The sequence below is a fragment of the Colletes gigas genome, unplaced genomic scaffold (assembly GCF_013123115.1).
Source record: "Colletes gigas isolate AHSC1104 unplaced genomic scaffold, ASM1312311v1 Colletes_gigas_Sc00003, whole genome shotgun sequence".
Taxonomy (NCBI): domain Eukaryota; kingdom Metazoa; phylum Arthropoda; class Insecta; order Hymenoptera; family Colletidae; genus Colletes; species Colletes gigas.
In genome coordinates, this window is record NW_025106632.1 from 4,944,626 (window position 1) to 4,963,058 (window position 18,433).

Genomic DNA, 18,433 nt, shown 5'->3' on the forward strand with positions numbered 1-18,433 from the left:
AAATTGTCCAAATAAAAAATTCCGTCTGCACCAAATCAAATAGGTATTTTTACCATTTTACTTGAACCTTGATCAACGATAGTAACATTTATTTATACCAACTTTAATAAAGAAATCTATTTCTTTCCTGTTATATGCAAATAAACGCTGTTTCAAAAAGTAGTTTTCGATACGTTTTGGAAACCTCTCTTTTGATCCCTGTTCTTATGCTTTTCGCCTTAAATAAATAAAATTTCATGAACAATCGACCGTCATGGAATTGAAATTAGTTATTTTTTACGATCCTCGTAGATCCAACGTGGACAAAAATTAGTTAATGAAATGAAGTTAAATATATTATACGATATGGTGAACTATTTGAACTATTTGAAACAAAGAATTTGGCTAGACAATGGCTACCGAATGTCCAGCGTATCATCTCGATGAACGATCTGTTCGCGATCGTATCGTTGGTTAGCCTTCGATCGGACGCGTTGGATAAATTTGAAATAGCAAGGAATATCGCGGGTAGACTGCGAAATCTTGAGGGAGGTAGGTCGACAGGTCGCCGATAACCGCCTTCCTCGATAGGATTCGAGTATAAAAGCCTGGACGAACAGACAGTCAGCATCACATTGTGTCATTGGATCACAATGAGGTTCCTAGTTGTCCTGTTAGCTCTTGTGGCATTTGCAGCCAGCAGCAGCAGCAGCAAACATGCTGGTAAGTCTACTCTCGCAACATCTACCTATAGTGCTTCATAATTATGCTCGACGCTGTCAAATTAAAAAAAAAAAGAGATTGAAATTTTGAAAGAAACCTTAAGAAAGAATGTATTATTTTATCTAACATATTGCTACCAAGAGTACCTGTTTGCTTCTCCGTCCACTCCCATTGCAAGGGAGTAACGGAATAACGTAAGAAGTATACCAACGTAGCAGTTGGCATTTTAACAAATTTGTACATTGTTTGACAATCAATTGCAACGATCAGAGACACTCGACGGTACGAATTCCATCGTTTCGGTTCTTGCAGCTGACCAAGATCTCCTGAACAAACAACAAGACGTTATACAACTCCTGCAAAAGATCACACAAGACATCCCGAACCCGCAACTGCAGAACCTCGGCCAAAACTGGGACATCGAGAACAACGTACAGCAATTCGAAAACCCGATCGTTGTGAAATACTATGCCGGCGCCGTGAGGGCTGGTCTGGTCCAACCGAAGGGCACAGTTTACAGTAACTCGATCAGTCAGCTGCGCAAAGAAGTCTCACTTCTGCACAGGATTCTGACAGGCGCCAAGGACTACCAGACTTTCCTGAAGACCGCAGCATGGGCTCGCGTCCACGTCAACGAGGGACAATTCGTCAAGGTACGGAACACTGGTTTCACAGTTTTCACCTAAAAAGGTTTCAAGTTAGATCTAAATTCCAAAAGTAATGTTAACTACTGTGGGGGCACATCGCCTCCCGTACTCGCCGTCAGAGGGCTACGCTCTTGTCTCTCTCTCGCAAGCGCTCGACCGATCTTCGTGAACACCTCTGTACACTGAACGTTTTATGAAATTATCAGGCCTTCATCGGTGCTGTATTGATGCGCGAAGACACCCAGGGCGTCATCCTTCCACCAGCTTACGAGATCCTGCCCCAGTACCACTTGGACGCCAGAATTATTCAGGAAGCTCAGGAAGCTAGCATCCAAGGAATCCAGAATGGTGGAATCCCACAAAACATTCTTATCCCTGTCAACTACACCGCACTCCTGTCCCCGGAAGAACAACAGCTCTCTTACTTCACTCAGGACGTTGGTCTCGCTTCCTTCTACGGCTACCTGAACCTCGCCGGATACATCTTGGCAGGCGTAAGCAATTCCAACATCCTAAAAAATCAACGAACGGTCAAAAAACTGTTCTACCTATAAAAATAATTAATAACCGTGATAATTCCGTAACCAGAACGAGCAGCAGCAACAGCAGCAACAACAGCCCTTGACCTCCCAACAGTACCAGCAACAGATCGTAGGCAAGTACTTGCAACAAGTAGGCACAGGACAAGGACAGGGACAACAGAGCACCATTGGTCACGGAGCCATCTACTTGCACCTCCATCAACAGCTCTTGGCCCGTTACGAACTCAACCGTCTCGCGAACGGTCTCAGCTCCATCGACGAGATCGACTTCACCAACGTGCAGACACCGTACCAACCACACCTCCGCAACTTGAACGGACTCGAATTCCCAAGCCGCCCCGAGAACCTCCAACTCCAGCCACAGAAGAACGACCTCATCGAGACCGTGAACACCCTGGAACAAAGACTGGTGGCCGCCATCGACGCCGGCCACGTCATCACCCCGCAAGGCATCTTCCTGTCTCTCTACCAGCCCCAGGGTGTGAACATTCTTGGTGACTTGATCGAAGGTTGCGGCAAGAGTGTCAACCCTAGGTCAGCTAAAAAAAAAATAATTATTTACCAAGCTATTTAACGCTATAGTTTGTTCTGTAAATCTAGTTTTAATATTTACTTACCCATTCGCTGAGCAGATACTACGGAAGCCTTCAAGGAGTAGCACGCAAACTTCTTGGCAATGCACCTGAAGCTCAGAACATCTGGGACTACACACCATCTGCTCTTGAACTTGGCCAGACCGCTGTCCACGACCCAGCCTTCTACCAGCTGACCCAGAGGATCATGAACCTCTACCGCAAATACCAGGAATCTCTGCCCGCCTACCAGACCAACGATCTCATCCTGTCCGGTGTCACCATCCAGAACGTGGACATCAGCCAGCTGGTCACCCTCTTCAACGACTTCGCCATCGACCTTGACGCCGTCAGTCCGCAAGTTGGCCAATCCCAACAACAGCAACAGTCGCAGCAACAGCAGCAACAGCAACAGGTTCAGCAACAGGTGTTGGCTCATCTGAAGAGATTGGACCACAGGCCCTACCAATACCAGATCACCGTCCAGAGCGAGCAGACCGTCCCCAACGCGGTCGTCCGTGTCTTCCTTGGACCTAAACACGACTATCAGGGCAAACCAATCAGCATCACCAAGAACAGACACCTCTTCGTCGAACTCGACCAGTTCATCCACAACCGTGAGACTCCCAATTCATCCTTCCATCATCGGCCATTTGCAAACTATCAACGTCTAACCGTTCCTTTTACTCTGTTTTACAGTCCAACAGGGCCAGAGCGTTATTATCCGTAATTCCCAGCAGGCCCCAGGCCGTAGCTTCGACTGGCCGTCCGCTCAAACCATCCAACAGGGCGTCAACAGCGCCATCAGGTCCCAGGAACCATTCTACATCACTCAGGTTAGCGAATCGTCTAGGTTAGGTCCGGGTTAGAAGACACACCGTACAACGAAAACTGTGTTCTTGCAGCCGCACCAGATCCTCAGCTTCCCCGCTAGGTTGTCCCTGCCCAAGGGTCAGCCCCAAGGTTTCCCTCTTCAGTTGCTCGTCGTGATCACCGGACCAGGCCCACTGAACGTACCATCCGGCCCAGTGATCCCTGAACAAAGCTTGACCTACCAGAACCAGCAGTTCCAGATCGTCAGCCCCGAGCAGTACCAACAGCTCAAACAGCAACAGAACCAGCTTCCTCAAGTGGCTGGAATCCAACAGAACGTGGAAGTTCTCCCCGAGAACTGGACCTGGGCTCAACAGAGAATCCAAGGTAATACGTTCAAGATGAAACGAAGGCGTTCGATTCTTTTGTACCACCGATACTTATACGTTGTTTCTTTGTTACAGCCGTAAGGAACCACTACGCTAACGTTTACACCAAATACCACGGCCAGTACCCGCACACTAAGATCCAGAACCCGGTCGGTCAAGGACAGGACATGAGCTACACCATCCAAGGCGCCGGTGCACAGCTCCAGCAACAATGGCAATTGCACGGACAGATCCAGGGTCAACAGATGCAACAGGGTCAAATTTCGCCGATCCAGTCGGTCGCCGGACAACAGGGACTGCAGGGACAGGGACTGAACCAGGTGAACGCACAGAGGTTGCAACAAGGACAACTGAAATGGCAACAGCAACAGGCTGGACAAGGACAACAAGGCATCCAGCAGGGATGGCAAGGACTCCAGGACGTGCAACAGGGCATGCAGGGCATGCAAGGCCTGCAAGGCGCCCAGGGTGTACAGGGTGTACAGGGTGTACAGGGTGTACAGGGTGTATCCGGTGTACAGGGTGTACAAGGTGTTCAAGGCGTACGAGGAGTATTGGGAGGAGTGCAACAGGGCGTAGCAGGCGTAGGACAAGGTCTCCAAGGTGTTCAAGGTGTACAGCAAGGAGTACAAGGACTGGCCGGTCAACAGGGAGCACAACAAGGAGCACAAGGTCTCCAAGGTGTGATCTCAGGAATCTTCGGTGCCCAGACCGGATCACAGAGCATCCAAGGCGCTCAAGGTCAACAGAACTTGCAGATCCCATACGGTATGCAAGGTGCCGTTGACAACGTAGCCGGTTGGCAAGGAATCCAGACCGGTTGGAACGTGGTGAACCAGATCGCCAGCGGACAACTGCACGCCGGTGGTTTCCAGGGTATCCACGGACAACAACAGACGGTCCAGGACCAAACTGTCAACGAATACTACCAGAACATGCCCAGCAGCGACATCATTGGTGGTGCCATCTCTCTTGACGGCAAACCCCTTGGTTTCCCACTGGACAGACCACTGTCTCCCGCCGTCCTTGCCGTACCAAACATTTTCGTCAAGGATGTACTCGTCTACCACGAGGGACAACCCACCAACGACATCACCCAGTAAATTGTTCCTACAGCGACAGCGGTCACGCTCGTACAATGGACTTAGCGCGCAGAAAATGTAAAGTTAATGCACAAACAAAGATTTATCAATGTATCGTTTATAATGAATAAATTGCTTTAAAGAGCAAATGTTTATTATAATGTATGTCTACTCTGTTCGTATACCTTCTATAGACGCTTTGGGTGGGTGATATAACTCGATAGAAATAAACAGTACCTTGTTAAGCATGGTAAAAGTGACTTAAAACTGATCTTGGTGCATAGTGGTCGATAGGTCCCTAGAAGAAACCCTTCTTGCCATGTTTCAACTCGCTAACCCTAAAAGGAGAACAGGTACATTTGAAATTGAATATCTTTCATTTTACCGAGTAGATACTTATGAACAAACAATCAGAAATATTCTACTACATTGGATACATGTCTGTGATTCTTTTTTCTGAATTATCAATGCAATTTACAGTTGACTATGTTGCTTTGCTGTATGATATAAATCCTAGAATGTATAGGGATGTTTATAAATTGCAAACCTTATATTTTACTAATTATAGTTATTCTTATATGAAACAGGTGCTTGTCTTTATTAAACATCAAATAATCAAAAATGTGTGCATTAATTTCTGTACTTCAATATGTTAAACATATAGAAAATGAGTGCATATATTTTACACGCGTTTTCTATATGTTTTTCATCCTTATATACGCCATACATGCATAAAATTCACAGTTCAGTGAATAGTAATTCATCTCAGACAAACGTGTGCTGGATAACAGTCACAGAACTAAGGTAGGTTTCGACGATTGAAAGCCAGACGGTTTAAACAATAATTTTATTAAACAAACTTCGAGCCAGCTGGCCGATGCTGCTTCAAATATTAAAACAACGTTAGCGTGTCCTCTGTCAGTAGCCTCAAACTCATCATCACTCTCCTGTCATCATCTCCATAAACTCTAAAAGAAAAGTGCAAAAAACGGTATATAAAACACTATTACGCTACGTTTCCACGCCATAGAAACGCCTTAAAAAGTATTCGAAAAGTCGAAAAAATGCTAAAGAAAAAAAAGTTTTAATTTCGCGTCGCATTAGCAGATTCGAGATTAGCTCGATTCGAATTCTCGAGTTCACGTTCCCTCTTTGTCTCTCTCTCTCTCTCCCGCCAGGTTGCGCTGTAGCGACAAAGATCGAACGAGTCACGAGTTCCGTGCAACGGCCAAATCAGTGTTTCTCAACGCGGGCCCCACGCCTCGCGGTTGGACAATTTTTATTTACATTGTACTTCGTTGGAACTTGATTGTCTGTCGTGCTCGCGACGAGAGGACATCCAGATCTTTGAAGTGTCGAAGTAGGGGTCCAACAGAGATTGAGAAATACTGAACCGAATGTTTTACCGAGCGAAAAGTTCGAGCGATCGATCATACGCACCGTCAAAGTCGACCGTGCCCGAGCCGTCGGTATCGATTTCAGCTATTATACCGTCGAGATCGGCGCTGGTCAGTTTGTCGTCGAGGGCAGCGAGGATCTCTTTCAAAGTGGCGGTCGTGATGTAACCGTTCCCTTCGCGATCGTACAGACGGAAGGCCTCCTTGAGCTCCTCCTGCATCGCCTCCGCGTCCTCCTCCTCCAGGAATCGGCCAGCGATCCTGCAGAACGTGTCGAAGTTCACTTTTCCCGATCGTTCGGGATCGTTCTCCTCGATAATAGCATTTAGCTCAGCGTCGTCGAACAATTGGCCCATCGTGTTCAAGATCGTCGAGATCTTCAACGTGTCGATGAAGCCGCTCTTCGTTGTGTCGAACATCTGGAATGCCTTCCGCATCACGGCCGTCTTTTGCTCGTCTTCCTCCTGCGAATTTTTCCAACGATCAAAAAAATCCTTACAAATACTCGACTGAATTATTTATTACCAGGTACCGATTAAGGGTTGTTTAAAATACAGGAAAAATTTCAATGGAGTATTCTAGAGGCCAAAATAAGACGAAAATCAAGAATGCGTTGAAAGGCTTCGTCGAAAAGTTATTACCGTTTTAAGTTCCGCCCATATTTAATTTTTTTCTCGAAAATGCGCAACATTTCGGGGGTATGTCTATTCATCAAAAATGATTGTAATTCACCCTTGCAAACAAAAATAATTTTTTTGAATCGATTTGAAACTTTTTAATTTTGTCGAAAAATTTCACACATTCTCGAATTTTTTTCTCGAAAATGAACAACATTTCGAGGGTATGTCTATTCATAAAAAATGATTGTAAGTGAACCCCGCAATCGAAAATAATTTTTTTGATACGATTTGAAACTTTAATTTTGTCGAAAAATTTCACACCTTCTCGAATTTTTTTCTAGAAACTGGGTAGGATTTCGGGGGTATGACTAATGACCAAAAATGATTGCAATTCACCCTTGCAACTAAAAGTAATTTTTTTGAAACGATTTGAAATTTTTGAATTTTGTCGAAAAGTTTCACACCTTCTCGAATTTTTTTCTAGAAACTGGGTAGGATTTCGGGGGTATGACTAATGACCAAAAATGATTGTAATTAACCCCCGCAACTGAAAATAATTTTTCCAGAACGATTTGAAACTTTTTAATTTCGCCCAAAAATTCCATACCTTCTGGAATTTTTTTCTCGAAAGTCAGTAGGATTTCGAGGATATGTATAATGACCAAAACTGATTATAATTGACCCCCGCAACCGAAAATAATTTTTCCAGATCGATTTGAAATTGTTTAATTTTGTCGAAAAATTGCATACCTCCTCGAATTTTTTTCTCGAAAGTCAGTAGGATTTCGGAGGTATGACTAATGACCAAAAATGATTGTAATTGACTCCCGCAACTGAAAATAATTTTTCCGAGATCGATTTGAAATTTTTGAATGTAATTGTTAATAACTTTTTAAGGAAGCCTCAGTCAAGAAATTGATATTCTTGATTTTCGTCTTATTTTGGTCTCTAGAATCTCCCATTAAAATTTTACCCAGGTGTACCCTGTATATTATTGTCATGTTAGTAAAAAATTTCTTATATCAAAATATGTTTCTATCTACACGGATATTTATGTACGTGGAAAAATTCGTGATGAATTTGTTATGGATCGTAAAAGATAATTGAAACGCGATATCGTCAATGAATTTCAAAAATTAGAAAGATTAAAATAGAACGAACTCTCAACTGTCCCGATTACAAATAAATTAAAGTCACATGTTTTGTTTACCGGGTAATCTTTATCGATGACGCGAACTTTATTTTGGTTGCGATTAATCGGCATGGTGACGGAAATTTTATTATAGTTGTCAATAACCAAGATCGATGGTGGGAATTTTTTGTGGGATTACAGATAACCATTATCGATAGCTTAAGTTCCGTTTTGGTTACCCCAATTAATATTGACGATAAAAATGAATAAATGATTATTCTTCCAATAACAAGTCGTAAGATAATTTCCAAGAGTAACAAACGGTTTGCAACAAAATCGTAAACTACAAAGATATGTGAAGGGGGCCCCGAATAGATTTGTGGTGATCTATTAAACTATAATGAATTTTCCAATGTCATGAAATCACTATTGCTTTCTACCGAAGAATTATAAACTTTGTCAACTAAATTGTTCTCAAACTTTCAAATGTTGGCGGATCAAGTGTTGATAATACTACCAAGAAACAGGATGTTCGGCCAACCATGGAAAAAATTTTAATGGGGGATTCTAGAGGCCAAAATAAGACCAAAATCAAGAATACCAATTTGTTGATAGAGGCTTCGTTAAAAAGTTATTAATAATTAAATTAAAAAATTTTAAATCGTGTTAAAAAAATTATTTTTAGCTAGGGGGTTCAATTACCATCATTTTTTGTAATTATACATACCCTCGAAAGCCTACTCATCTTTGAGAAAAAAATTCAAGAAAGTGGACCAATTTTTCGTCGAAACTGAAAAGTTTCAAATCGTTTTGAAAAAATTATTTTCGGTTGCGGCGGTCAATTACAATCATTTTTGGTGAATACATATACCTCCCAAATCCTACGCACTTTCGAGAAAAAAATTCCTTACCGAAAATCTAATTAGGAGCCTAAATTTTTCAACGAAAAAAAAAAAATTTCAAATCGTCCTGGAAAAATTATTTCCGGTTGCAGGGACCAATTGCAATCATATTTGGTGAATAGACATACCCCCAAAATCCTGCGCATTTTCGAGAAAAAAATTAGAGAAGCTTGTGAAATTTTTCGATGGGGAAAAAAATTTCAAATCGTTTTGGAAAAATTATTTTCGGTTGCGGGGGTCAATTGCAATCATATTTAGTGAATAGACATACCCCCGAAATGTTGCGCATTTTCGAGAAAAAAATTCAATATGGGCGAAACTTAAAACGTTAATAACTTTTTAACAACGCCTCCATCAACAAATTGGTATTCTTGATTTTCGTCTTATTTTGGCCACCAGAATCCCCCATTAAAATATTTCCCAGGGTTGACCGGACACCCTGTATAGTCGAGATCTAAAATTCTCTATTTCCATTGGAAAACGAAATTTGCGAACATCAGAAAATTCTATAAGACACTGCAATCCTTGTCTGTCTAATATGAACTATTTATTCGTAGCACGTCGCACGACTCACCCCATACAACGCGTGGCATTTTAATCACGACTTTCCGCGGGAACACGTTAGTAGGTCGATCACTTCTATCGATTAAAAATCACCATGAATAAACTTCTAGCTACGTCGCGAAACGTCGATCTCGCGAACTCTGGGGTTATGGAATCGATTAGAATCGAACGGATCCGCGACTCTTACCATGGCGACGGTTTTCTCTCACGACGGACGTTGGACACCTGAAGTGTCGCGGCTTTTCCGTCCCGGTATAAAGACATCCTCCGCGTCTGGTAAACCAGCTAGAAAATCGGCGGGCGCAAAAATAGAGTGGCCCGACGAAAAATGAAATATGTTATAAGTGGGTCCCTCTGCAAAGTCGGAAGGCCGTCGGTAAATCACGCGAAATCGTGTCCGAAACTCCTTTGACCGCTCGCAGATTTCGATTCGTCGTCGAATCACACGTTATCGAACGTTTCTCGACACCGTTAGGGTCTTATTCATTCCAGGTAGCGACGTTACATGGCCAAAATTAAAATTGTATTTATTTCGACGCAAAATCTTTTCCAGCTTTTCCATATGAAAAAAATTTGATATCCGTTACTTTTCGTTCATATTAATAAGGTTCTTTCATTACAAACAATATTGCAATACGTTGCATGGTTGAAGCACCGAACACCGGTGACCGCCAACTGAGTTAACAATTATAAAAATTATGTACATCTTCATTCGCTCGAACGAAAGGATCGGTCTGGTATGTATCTTGGCAGTGGACGCGATTAATCTATTAAAACCTGCCGTACGTTCTAATACACGTGTACATTAAAATCACTTTTCACTGCAAAATATTCCCGAATGCAATAAATGTTACGTATTTGATATCTGTTTACGAGATTTTCGTGACAATTAGTGACATCTGTCTAAAAACGTTACAAACAGTTTGGCTCTAATGCACGATGAAAGAAACGTTGCATCCAGGAGCCTTTTAAAATAATATACTCATTGTAAAGCGTGTCGTACTTTACCTGCACTATCATTATGCACGAAACATTATGTACTTCGGAAATTGGAACGTATCAGTACAGATAAATCGATAAATATCATTTCAATCGTAATTTCTTCCCGTTCGAACAACGATACGTATGTACTGGTAGTAACTATAACCTATCATACTGGAAAAACATAGAATTTTCATTTCCGCGTTCGATCTTCGTGATCCGTGCCCGAGAGCAAGTTCGAACATCGATTTACACGCACAGAAACGCACATAAATCCATCCATCGTTCGCGCAAATGGTTATAAATTCTTGCGTGATAACAACGCGGATCTGCGCGCAATATTCGGACACGTCGCCGTACTTAGATCATCCGCCCACGCGTTGCAAACGATTACAACACGTTCTACCTGGCTTGCGGGACCGGTAAAAATATAACGAGTCCTCGGACTGTTTGAGAACGATTCATCAACGAATCACGCGTATTCCAGACAGGATAAAATAGGCCGGAGGCCGTTTCCCGATACCGAGCTGCGGATCGAAGCTGCGCGGACAACCGATCAACAACGCAATAGCCACGCGATCATTCTATGGCGGCTCGTTCGACTCCCATAACATTTCAAAACTGCGACGTTGCAAATGTCGCGTAGCCATACATTATATTCTCACCCTGGTGGTGAACGATGGTATCACCCGTGAGTGACAGACTGGCACCACTTACACTCGTACACAAAAGTATTCCTTTATAATATTCAACTAACGAAATATACGTGTGTTAAACAAGTTAAGATGGGTCTTAAGGCTACATAAACGGAATTACAACATAATTCAACAATATACAGGGTGTCTCACCCGATTTTGACATCTTCATTTTCTCGCTATTGTTACTCGTAACAAAAAATGTTTCAGCGGAGGCTTGAATGGTATCGAGTGGAGCATATTCTGATGTTATTAGTTTTTTCGTGAGTGGACGCGTAAAGGTCATATAAAGGTCAACTTTGTTTTTTTAAATGGAACGAGGTATTTTTTAATACATCAATCGATTCAGCTGGACAATCGTTATAAAAAAGTATTAACTATGTAACGTCGAAAAATTAGTAGTTCAGGAGATATTTCAATTTAAATTATTTAAATTCTTAAGGCATCATTACTACCGCACTAAGACGTTAGCTCTGTTTACCAACGTTAGACTAGCAAAAACAACGTAAACCAGTCATTATTTGATCGATTTAAAAAATGCCGTGATGTAAATGGTCGTTACGTTGAACCATTCCTGTAAATAAACGCTAACGTCTTAGTACAACAGTAATGGTGCTTTAGAATTATTTAAATTGGAATATCTCCTGAACTACTAATTTTTCGACGTTACACACTTAGTACTTTTTTATAACGATTGTCCAGCTGAATCGATCGATGTATTAAAAAATACCTCGTTCCATTTAAAAAAACAAAGTTGACCTTTATATGACCTTTACGCGTCCACTCACGAAAAAACTAATAACATCAGAATATGCTCCACTCGATACCATTCAAGCCTCCGCTGAAACATTTTTTGTTACGAGTAACAATAGCGAGAAAATCAAGATGTCAAAATCGGGTGAGACACCCTGTATAATCGTTTCTACAATATATTTGAACATGTGTGTACCAGAAATCGCAAAAATATTTGAACTCTGACGACTAATAATTCTCGACTAATAACTCTTTGCACTCTAAATTATATTCCAATTTTGTTACCAGCGGCTCCCAATGCTTTTAAATGTTTTATTTACACTGTTGTTGTATTTTGTAATTTTCAAGTGTACGATATCTGTTTGATTTGGACTTGAAAAAAAGTCGAATGCGTTAAAACATAGCTGTCTACTAGCATTCTACTATTTTGCTTCGTTAAGTGGAACAGAATAGAATCGTCGAATAAAGAATCTGCCCCAGTCATAACACGCGCCCTTACCAACCGAATTTTGGTCACCGAACGATGCCCAAGCTCGCGAGGAAGGTTGCATCGTCGAAGACGACGCAAAATCTTTTTAACGACGATGTCGTCTAGTTCGCGCATACACGAAAATATTCGTACAGAAACGCGCGTTCTATAGCTCGTAAAGTTCCTAACCTCAAAGGATATGCCCGCGCGTCTCTGCTACCCCGGTGTCTATAAATAATGTCGGGCAATCAATCACCGGCGTCGGTTTGGTACACGATTTTCATTTTGGGTGTCATAAGGACCGCGAAGTGTTTGTATTAGTCCCGCTTTCATTCAGACGATCTTCATTCCTAGACGTCGGAGACGCGTGTGAAAACCGGCCAACAGATACGTTCCACGTAAATTTGTCTCGTTAGAAATATTTTCGGTGCCAGCTCATCATCATCATCGTCGTCGTGGTCGTCGTTGTCGTTGCCGTTGCCGTGGGCTGTGATGTTCACCAAACGTTTTCGTACCCCCTCCCCCTTCCCCCCTCCATTGCCATCCTCGCGACGATCTCCGCGGAGGAGAGTGACAACGGCGTTTCGGGTGTGCAAAAGCAATTACGCGCCGGTGCCAAGTTCTGAAAATCACCACTCCCTTGGCAAGTGTTCCCGTCGGAAGACGACTCGTTAGAGAGGCATGCGGATGCCGCCCCTAACGGTACAGCCTCACGAAATTTTCGTCCAGTAAAAATCAGATTTGTCGTACAAGGTGATCCGTTTAATTGGAAACGGTACCGTATCTCACGAAGGATTAATTTATCGATTTTTTCTTAATTTACATTTTACTCTGCATAACTAGCCACCCTCCTACAAAGTTATGAAATCTTAACCTTTTTGGGGACGATTTATTTTCTTCGAACGAACCGTTATGTAACCAAAATATGTGGGATACAAATGATACAAAAAGAGATACAGGGTGTTCGGACGCCACTGGGAAAAATTTTAATGGGGGATTCTAAAGGCCAATAATTTGTTGATATAGGCTTTGGTTAAAAAGTTATTAACAATTAAATTCAAAAATATCAAATCGTTTTGGAAAAATTATTTTCCGTTGCGGGGGTCAATTACAATTATTTTTGGTGAATACACGCACCCTCGAAATCCTACGCACTTTCGAGAAAAAAATTCGGGAAGGTGTGAAATTTTTGGGCGAAATTGAAAAGTTTCAGATCGTTTTGGAAAAATTATTTTTTGTTGTAAGGGTCAATTACAATCATTTTTGGTGAATAGACATACCCTCGAAATCTTGCGCATTTTCGAGAAAAAAATTCGGGAAGGTGCGAAATTTTTCGACAAAATTAAAAAATTTCAAATCATATTAAAAAAATTATATTTAGTTACAAGGGTCAAGTACAAGCATTTTTTGTTAATAGACATATCCTCGAAATCCTACTGACTTTCGAGAAAAAAATTCCAGAAAGTATGGAATTTTTGGACGAATTTGTAAAGTTTCAAATCGTTTTGGAAAAATTATTTTCGGTTGCGGGGGTCAATTATAATCAGTTTTTGTCATTATACATATCCTCGAAATCCTACTCACTTTCGAGAAAAAAATTCCAGAAGGTATGGAATTTTTGGACGAATTTGTAAAGTTTCAAATCGTTTTGGAAAAATTATTTTCGGTTGCGGGGGTCAATTATAATCAGTTTTGGTCATTATACATATCCTCGAAATCCTACTCACTTTCGAGAAAAAAATTCCAGAAGGTATGGAATTTTTGGACGAATTTGAAAAGTTTCTAATCGTTTTGGAAAAATTGTTTTCCGTTGTGGAGGTCAATTACAATCATTTTTGGTGAATACACATACCCCCGAAATCTTGCGCATTTTCGAGAAAAAAATTCAGTACGGATGGAACTTTAAACGCTAAGAACTTTTTAACGAAGCTTCTATCAACAAATTATTGCATGAGAATCTCTTTTATTAAATATTGTCGATAAGTGGAAGGGTCACAGTGTTCGAATTTAGAAATATCGAGGTTTTGATGATCCTGTAACGTTTATCAATAGGAAGGGAAGTAGGGCTCAAGTTCCCGCCCTTGTATCCGCTACTGGACAGTTGCCAAGCAACAGGTAAGATTAAAGACACCATCTATGGTCTTAAATATGATGGCCATATTCATTTTTAGACAAAATAAAGAACAAATTTGAAACTGTTTTTCCTAATGACGAAAAGGCGGTTCATTATTTTACTTTACAAGTTGGTATTTAAGGACAATGAGTATTTGTGGGTAAAACTGAGATGTGTTAGAGAATCGACGATGGCCGTTATCGATACGAACATATTGTTTTGTTTTTCTGTTGTTGTTCAATCCAAACATGTCTCCCTGAGAGTACGCATCGTTTTTGGTATGCACACGTGTTTAATTTACTTCTAAATATACGTTTATATCGAACAGTTATATCGAATGTGTCAGCTCATTACAAAACCCCAACAAGACGCTTCCATGGTTCCCCACCTAGAGGTCGTAACCCTAATTTGCAATATATCGAGTTGCGACATTATTCGAATCTATTTTGGATAAGTGAGGTTATACCATAACAAATTTCAAATAAACTTGTCCGAGAATAAGAAATTTAAAATAGAATCGTCCGGAAATAACTGTGGCATTATTCGTGTCTATTTAGATACGTTAGGTTAGATCATAAGTAACGTGGGTTTCCGAGAATTTATTCAATAACATCGCCTCTTTCATTCTTAATCGTTATATGAATAACCTCAGTCCACTTCTACTAGGTGGAAATATAGAAACTCTGCGAAGTTCCAAATTGGATCCAAATCGGAAATTACTACGTTATTGTTCGAGTCAGTTTGAACGTAGTGGGATGCCATATAAGAAATTATAAACAATGGTGTTTAGTCTTCGAGTCCCTCTAGATTCGTCACTAATCATTTTAATCAACTTCGTGTGAAGTATAGCAATTTTTCGAAATTGTAAATAGAGTTATTCATCTTCTTCGACAGCTGAGCGTTACATATTCTAGTCTGTTTAGGTACAGTATCGAACAAAAAGAAAATATCTCGTATATACGAAGAGAGGAAAAGTAAATGTAAAATATATTTGAATTTCGAATATTTCCTGTAAATCAGCATTGTTACGTCGTAAGTCGAATAATAGCGGGGTTTACATAACAGTGTTCTCTGGTACGTAGCATGATTCTGCTCTGATCTACGGCCCGTCGACGTGGGTGGTAATGCATCGTTAATAGCAGAGAATGCGTTTCGATTCGAAATCCATGAAACCAACCGTGGCATTTGCCAACACGAAACGCGGCACTTGAAACCGTCGTACTCGACCGTGTCGAGACAAGATCACGAATTGCTTAAGATATTAATCGTCAAGAAACGCCTTGTCGATCCTAGACGACCCGTATCGATGGGATTCTTCCCTCTGGTTCGTGGCCGTCGTCTCGCTGGCCCCCTGCCATACTTCCTAATATAGTGCGTACACGGACGTCTTCCCATCACGATTTTTTACCTGTTATTGCATAATTTAATTCACTCTGCGACTGTCATACATACGTAAAACAAAGAACCATAACGGAACGAGGACACATTTATTCGACGTAACCTAATATTCACTTTTGTCTTTAATTCGCTAAAGGAATGGGTCGTGATTATAAGAGTATCTGTAACGTAAATGACTACAACCATATCGAGTTAATAGTTTAAAGAAACTATTTATTTTCTGTTTAATTACATAATAATCATGAACAGAGGACACAATCACTGGTATACGTGTGCCTCGTATACCTCGTCTGTGCCATCACCTTATGGACTTTCGCGGCCGAATCTGACTGCCTTACCGACCTGAAAATTCGGAGCTGATTTTAGCGACCTCTTCTCACGGATGGCGGTCAGTTGAGAAACTATTCTCTGAATTAATATTGATAGACAAACAGTGTAGTGTTTGCGTAAATACATGCGAGTTGACTATGGAAGGGATTAAAATTCATTTCTGAATCTGATGGTAACATTGCGAATGACACGAAAATGGTAATGGGGGTTTCGAGAACCCATAAAAATGGACAAATTACTTCGCGAAAAATTATTATTTATGCATACTGATAGGGCCTTTTCATTATTCATATACCATATATCGTTAAGAATTGTTCAAACTATTGCGTTGGAATGTTAAACAATGCTAAATTTTATTTATAATCGTTTAATTCACACCATCGTCGAGTAAGTACTCTGTATGGAGTTCACGTGCAGCGATTGGTATTCTCGTAAAAAATTATTTCAATATTTGCCAAGATTTCGTATCGTACGAACCAATGATTACTGGCATTACCTTCGCGAAATCGCGTCTTACGGGCAAAGAGACAGATTACTCTCTCATGGCGAACATCACTCAGGGGCAATCTTTCTAGTTCCTCGCGGTACGTGGACCTCCGCAAGATGGAGTCCAATCTGTCGGAAGGTGGCAAAAGAGTACGAACCTGGGGCTCCTTATAAAAATTAAAAAAATGTCAAATCATTTTGGAAAAATTATATTCGGTCGCGGGGGTCAATTACAATCATTTTTGGTGAATAGACATACCCTCGAAATCCTACGCATTTTCGAGAAAAAAATTCGAGTAGGTGCTGAAATTTTTGGGCGAAACTGAAAAGTTTCAAATCGTCTTGGAAAAATTATTTTCAGTTGCGGGGGTTAAGTATAATCAATTTTAGTGAATAGATGTACCCTCGAAATCCTACGCATTTTCGAGAAAAAAATTCGAATAAATGCTGAAACTTTTGGGTGAAATTGGAAAATTTCAAATCGTCTTGGAAAAATTATTTTTGGTTGCGGTGGTCAATTACAATCATTTTTTATGAATAGACATACCCTCAAAATCCTACGCATTTTCGAGAAAAAAATTCGAGTATGGACTGAAATTTTTCGGCGAAATTAAAAAATTTCAAATCATATTAAAAAAATTATATTTAGTTACATGGGTCAATTACAAGCATTTTTGGTGAATAGACATACCCTCGAAATCCTGCGCATTTTTGAGAAAAAAATTCGAGTAAATGCTGAAACTTTTGGGTGAAATTGGAAAATTTCAAATCGTCTTGGAAAAATTATTTTTGGTTGCAAGGGTCAATTACAGTCATTTTTGGTGAATAGACATACCCTCGAAATCCTGCGCATTTTTGAGAAAAAAATTCGAGTAAATACTGAAACTTTTTGGTGAAATTGGAAAATTTCAAATCGTCTTGGAAAAATTATTTTTGGTTGCGGTGGTCAATTATAATCAGTTTTGGTCACTAGACATATCCTCGAATTCCTACTGACTTTCGAGAAAAAAATTCCAGAAGGTATGGAATTTTTGGGCGAAATTGAAAAGTTTCAAATCGTTTTGGAAAAATTATTTTCCGCTGTGGAGGTCAATTACAATCATTTTTGGTGATTACACGTACCCTTGAAATCTTACGCATTTTCGAGAAAAAAATTCAAATAGATACTGAAATTTTTGGGCGAAATTGAGAAATTTCAAATCGTTTTGGAAAAATTATTTTACGTTGTGGGGGTCAATTACAATTATTTTTGGTGAATACACATACCCCCGAAATCCTAACCACTTTCGAGAAAAAAATTCTTTACCAAAAATATAATGCGTGACCAGAAATGGGTCTCCGAAATTAAGAAATCATAACTTCTGAACGGATTTGGAGGGTTTTAATGTTTCAAAATGCAAACACTCTAAAGTCCCAGAAAAATGGGTGGAAAAAATCCATTGAATGCAAGGTCTGCTCGTAAGCCTCATCTGTGATAATACTGTTTAGTACCAGTACCACACGAGAGCAGCGCTGAAGTAGAAATTCTCGAATTCTTCAAATCTTGTACGGGGCTACCAAAGAGTAGTATTCTATAGAGTGGAATTATGATTAGCTGTGATTCTCCACTCTACTGCAGGCAGCGCTACGGTGGGAATTCTTCGAAGTTAGCATCGCTACCTATTCGTTAATTTAATTCTTATCAGAATCATTGGCAACAAAAGTATTCTCACTATCATCGTTGGCGAACGTTTATTTCGTTATAAATATATTTGTATTCAGGACGACGAGAACATTCTGTAACTTGGAATAGTCTCGAGTCAGTGTTTCGCGATTCGAAAGGATCAAAGGAATCGAAAGATCGATG

At 40.5% G+C, this 18,433-nt stretch overlaps 2 protein-coding genes across 2 annotated transcripts; one reads left to right on the top strand and one right to left on the bottom strand.

Annotated features, from left to right (window-relative positions):
* The first annotated feature begins 632 nt into the window (after nt 1-632).
* LOC122404538 (hexamerin-like) lies at nt 633-4,834 on the top strand. The gene is made up of 8 exons (XM_043408576.1): nt 633-702; nt 1,015-1,355; nt 1,556-1,843; nt 1,938-2,425; nt 2,524-3,080; nt 3,163-3,299; nt 3,369-3,663; nt 3,741-4,834. The coding sequence occupies exons 1-8, from the start codon at nt 633-635 to the stop codon at nt 4,766-4,768; spliced, it is 3,204 nt and encodes a 1,067-aa protein (XP_043264511.1). The 3' UTR covers nt 4,769-4,834.
* Nucleotides 4,835-5,580: 746 nt separating this feature from the next.
* LOC122404539 (troponin C) lies at nt 5,581-9,697 on the bottom strand. The gene is made up of 3 exons (XM_043408577.1): nt 9,550-9,697; nt 6,188-6,608; nt 5,581-5,715 (listed from the first exon to the last, which is right to left on the bottom strand). The coding sequence occupies exons 1-3, from the start codon at nt 9,550-9,552 to the stop codon at nt 5,687-5,689; spliced, it is 453 nt and encodes a 150-aa protein (XP_043264512.1). The 5' UTR covers nt 9,553-9,697; the 3' UTR covers nt 5,581-5,686.
* Nucleotides 9,698-18,433: the final 8,736 nt, after the last annotated feature.

Excerpts from the sequence above, each read along its gene's own strand:
- LOC122404538 (XM_043408576.1), top strand. The coding sequence starts at position 633 with ATGAGGTTCCTAGTTGTCCTGTTAGCTCTTGTGGCATTTGCAGCCAGC. Across the intron at positions 1,356-1,555 it reads ACGAGGGACAATTCGTCAAG|GCCTTCATCGGTGCTGTATT; the intron begins GTACGGAACACT and ends TGAAATTATCAG. Across the intron at positions 3,300-3,368 it reads AACCATTCTACATCACTCAG|CCGCACCAGATCCTCAGCTT; the intron begins GTTAGCGAATCG and ends GTGTTCTTGCAG.
- LOC122404539 (XM_043408577.1), bottom strand. Across the intron at positions 5,716-6,187 it reads GGGCACGGTCGACTTTGACG|AGTTTATGGAGATGATGACA; the intron begins GTGCGTATGATC and ends CTTTTCTTTTAG.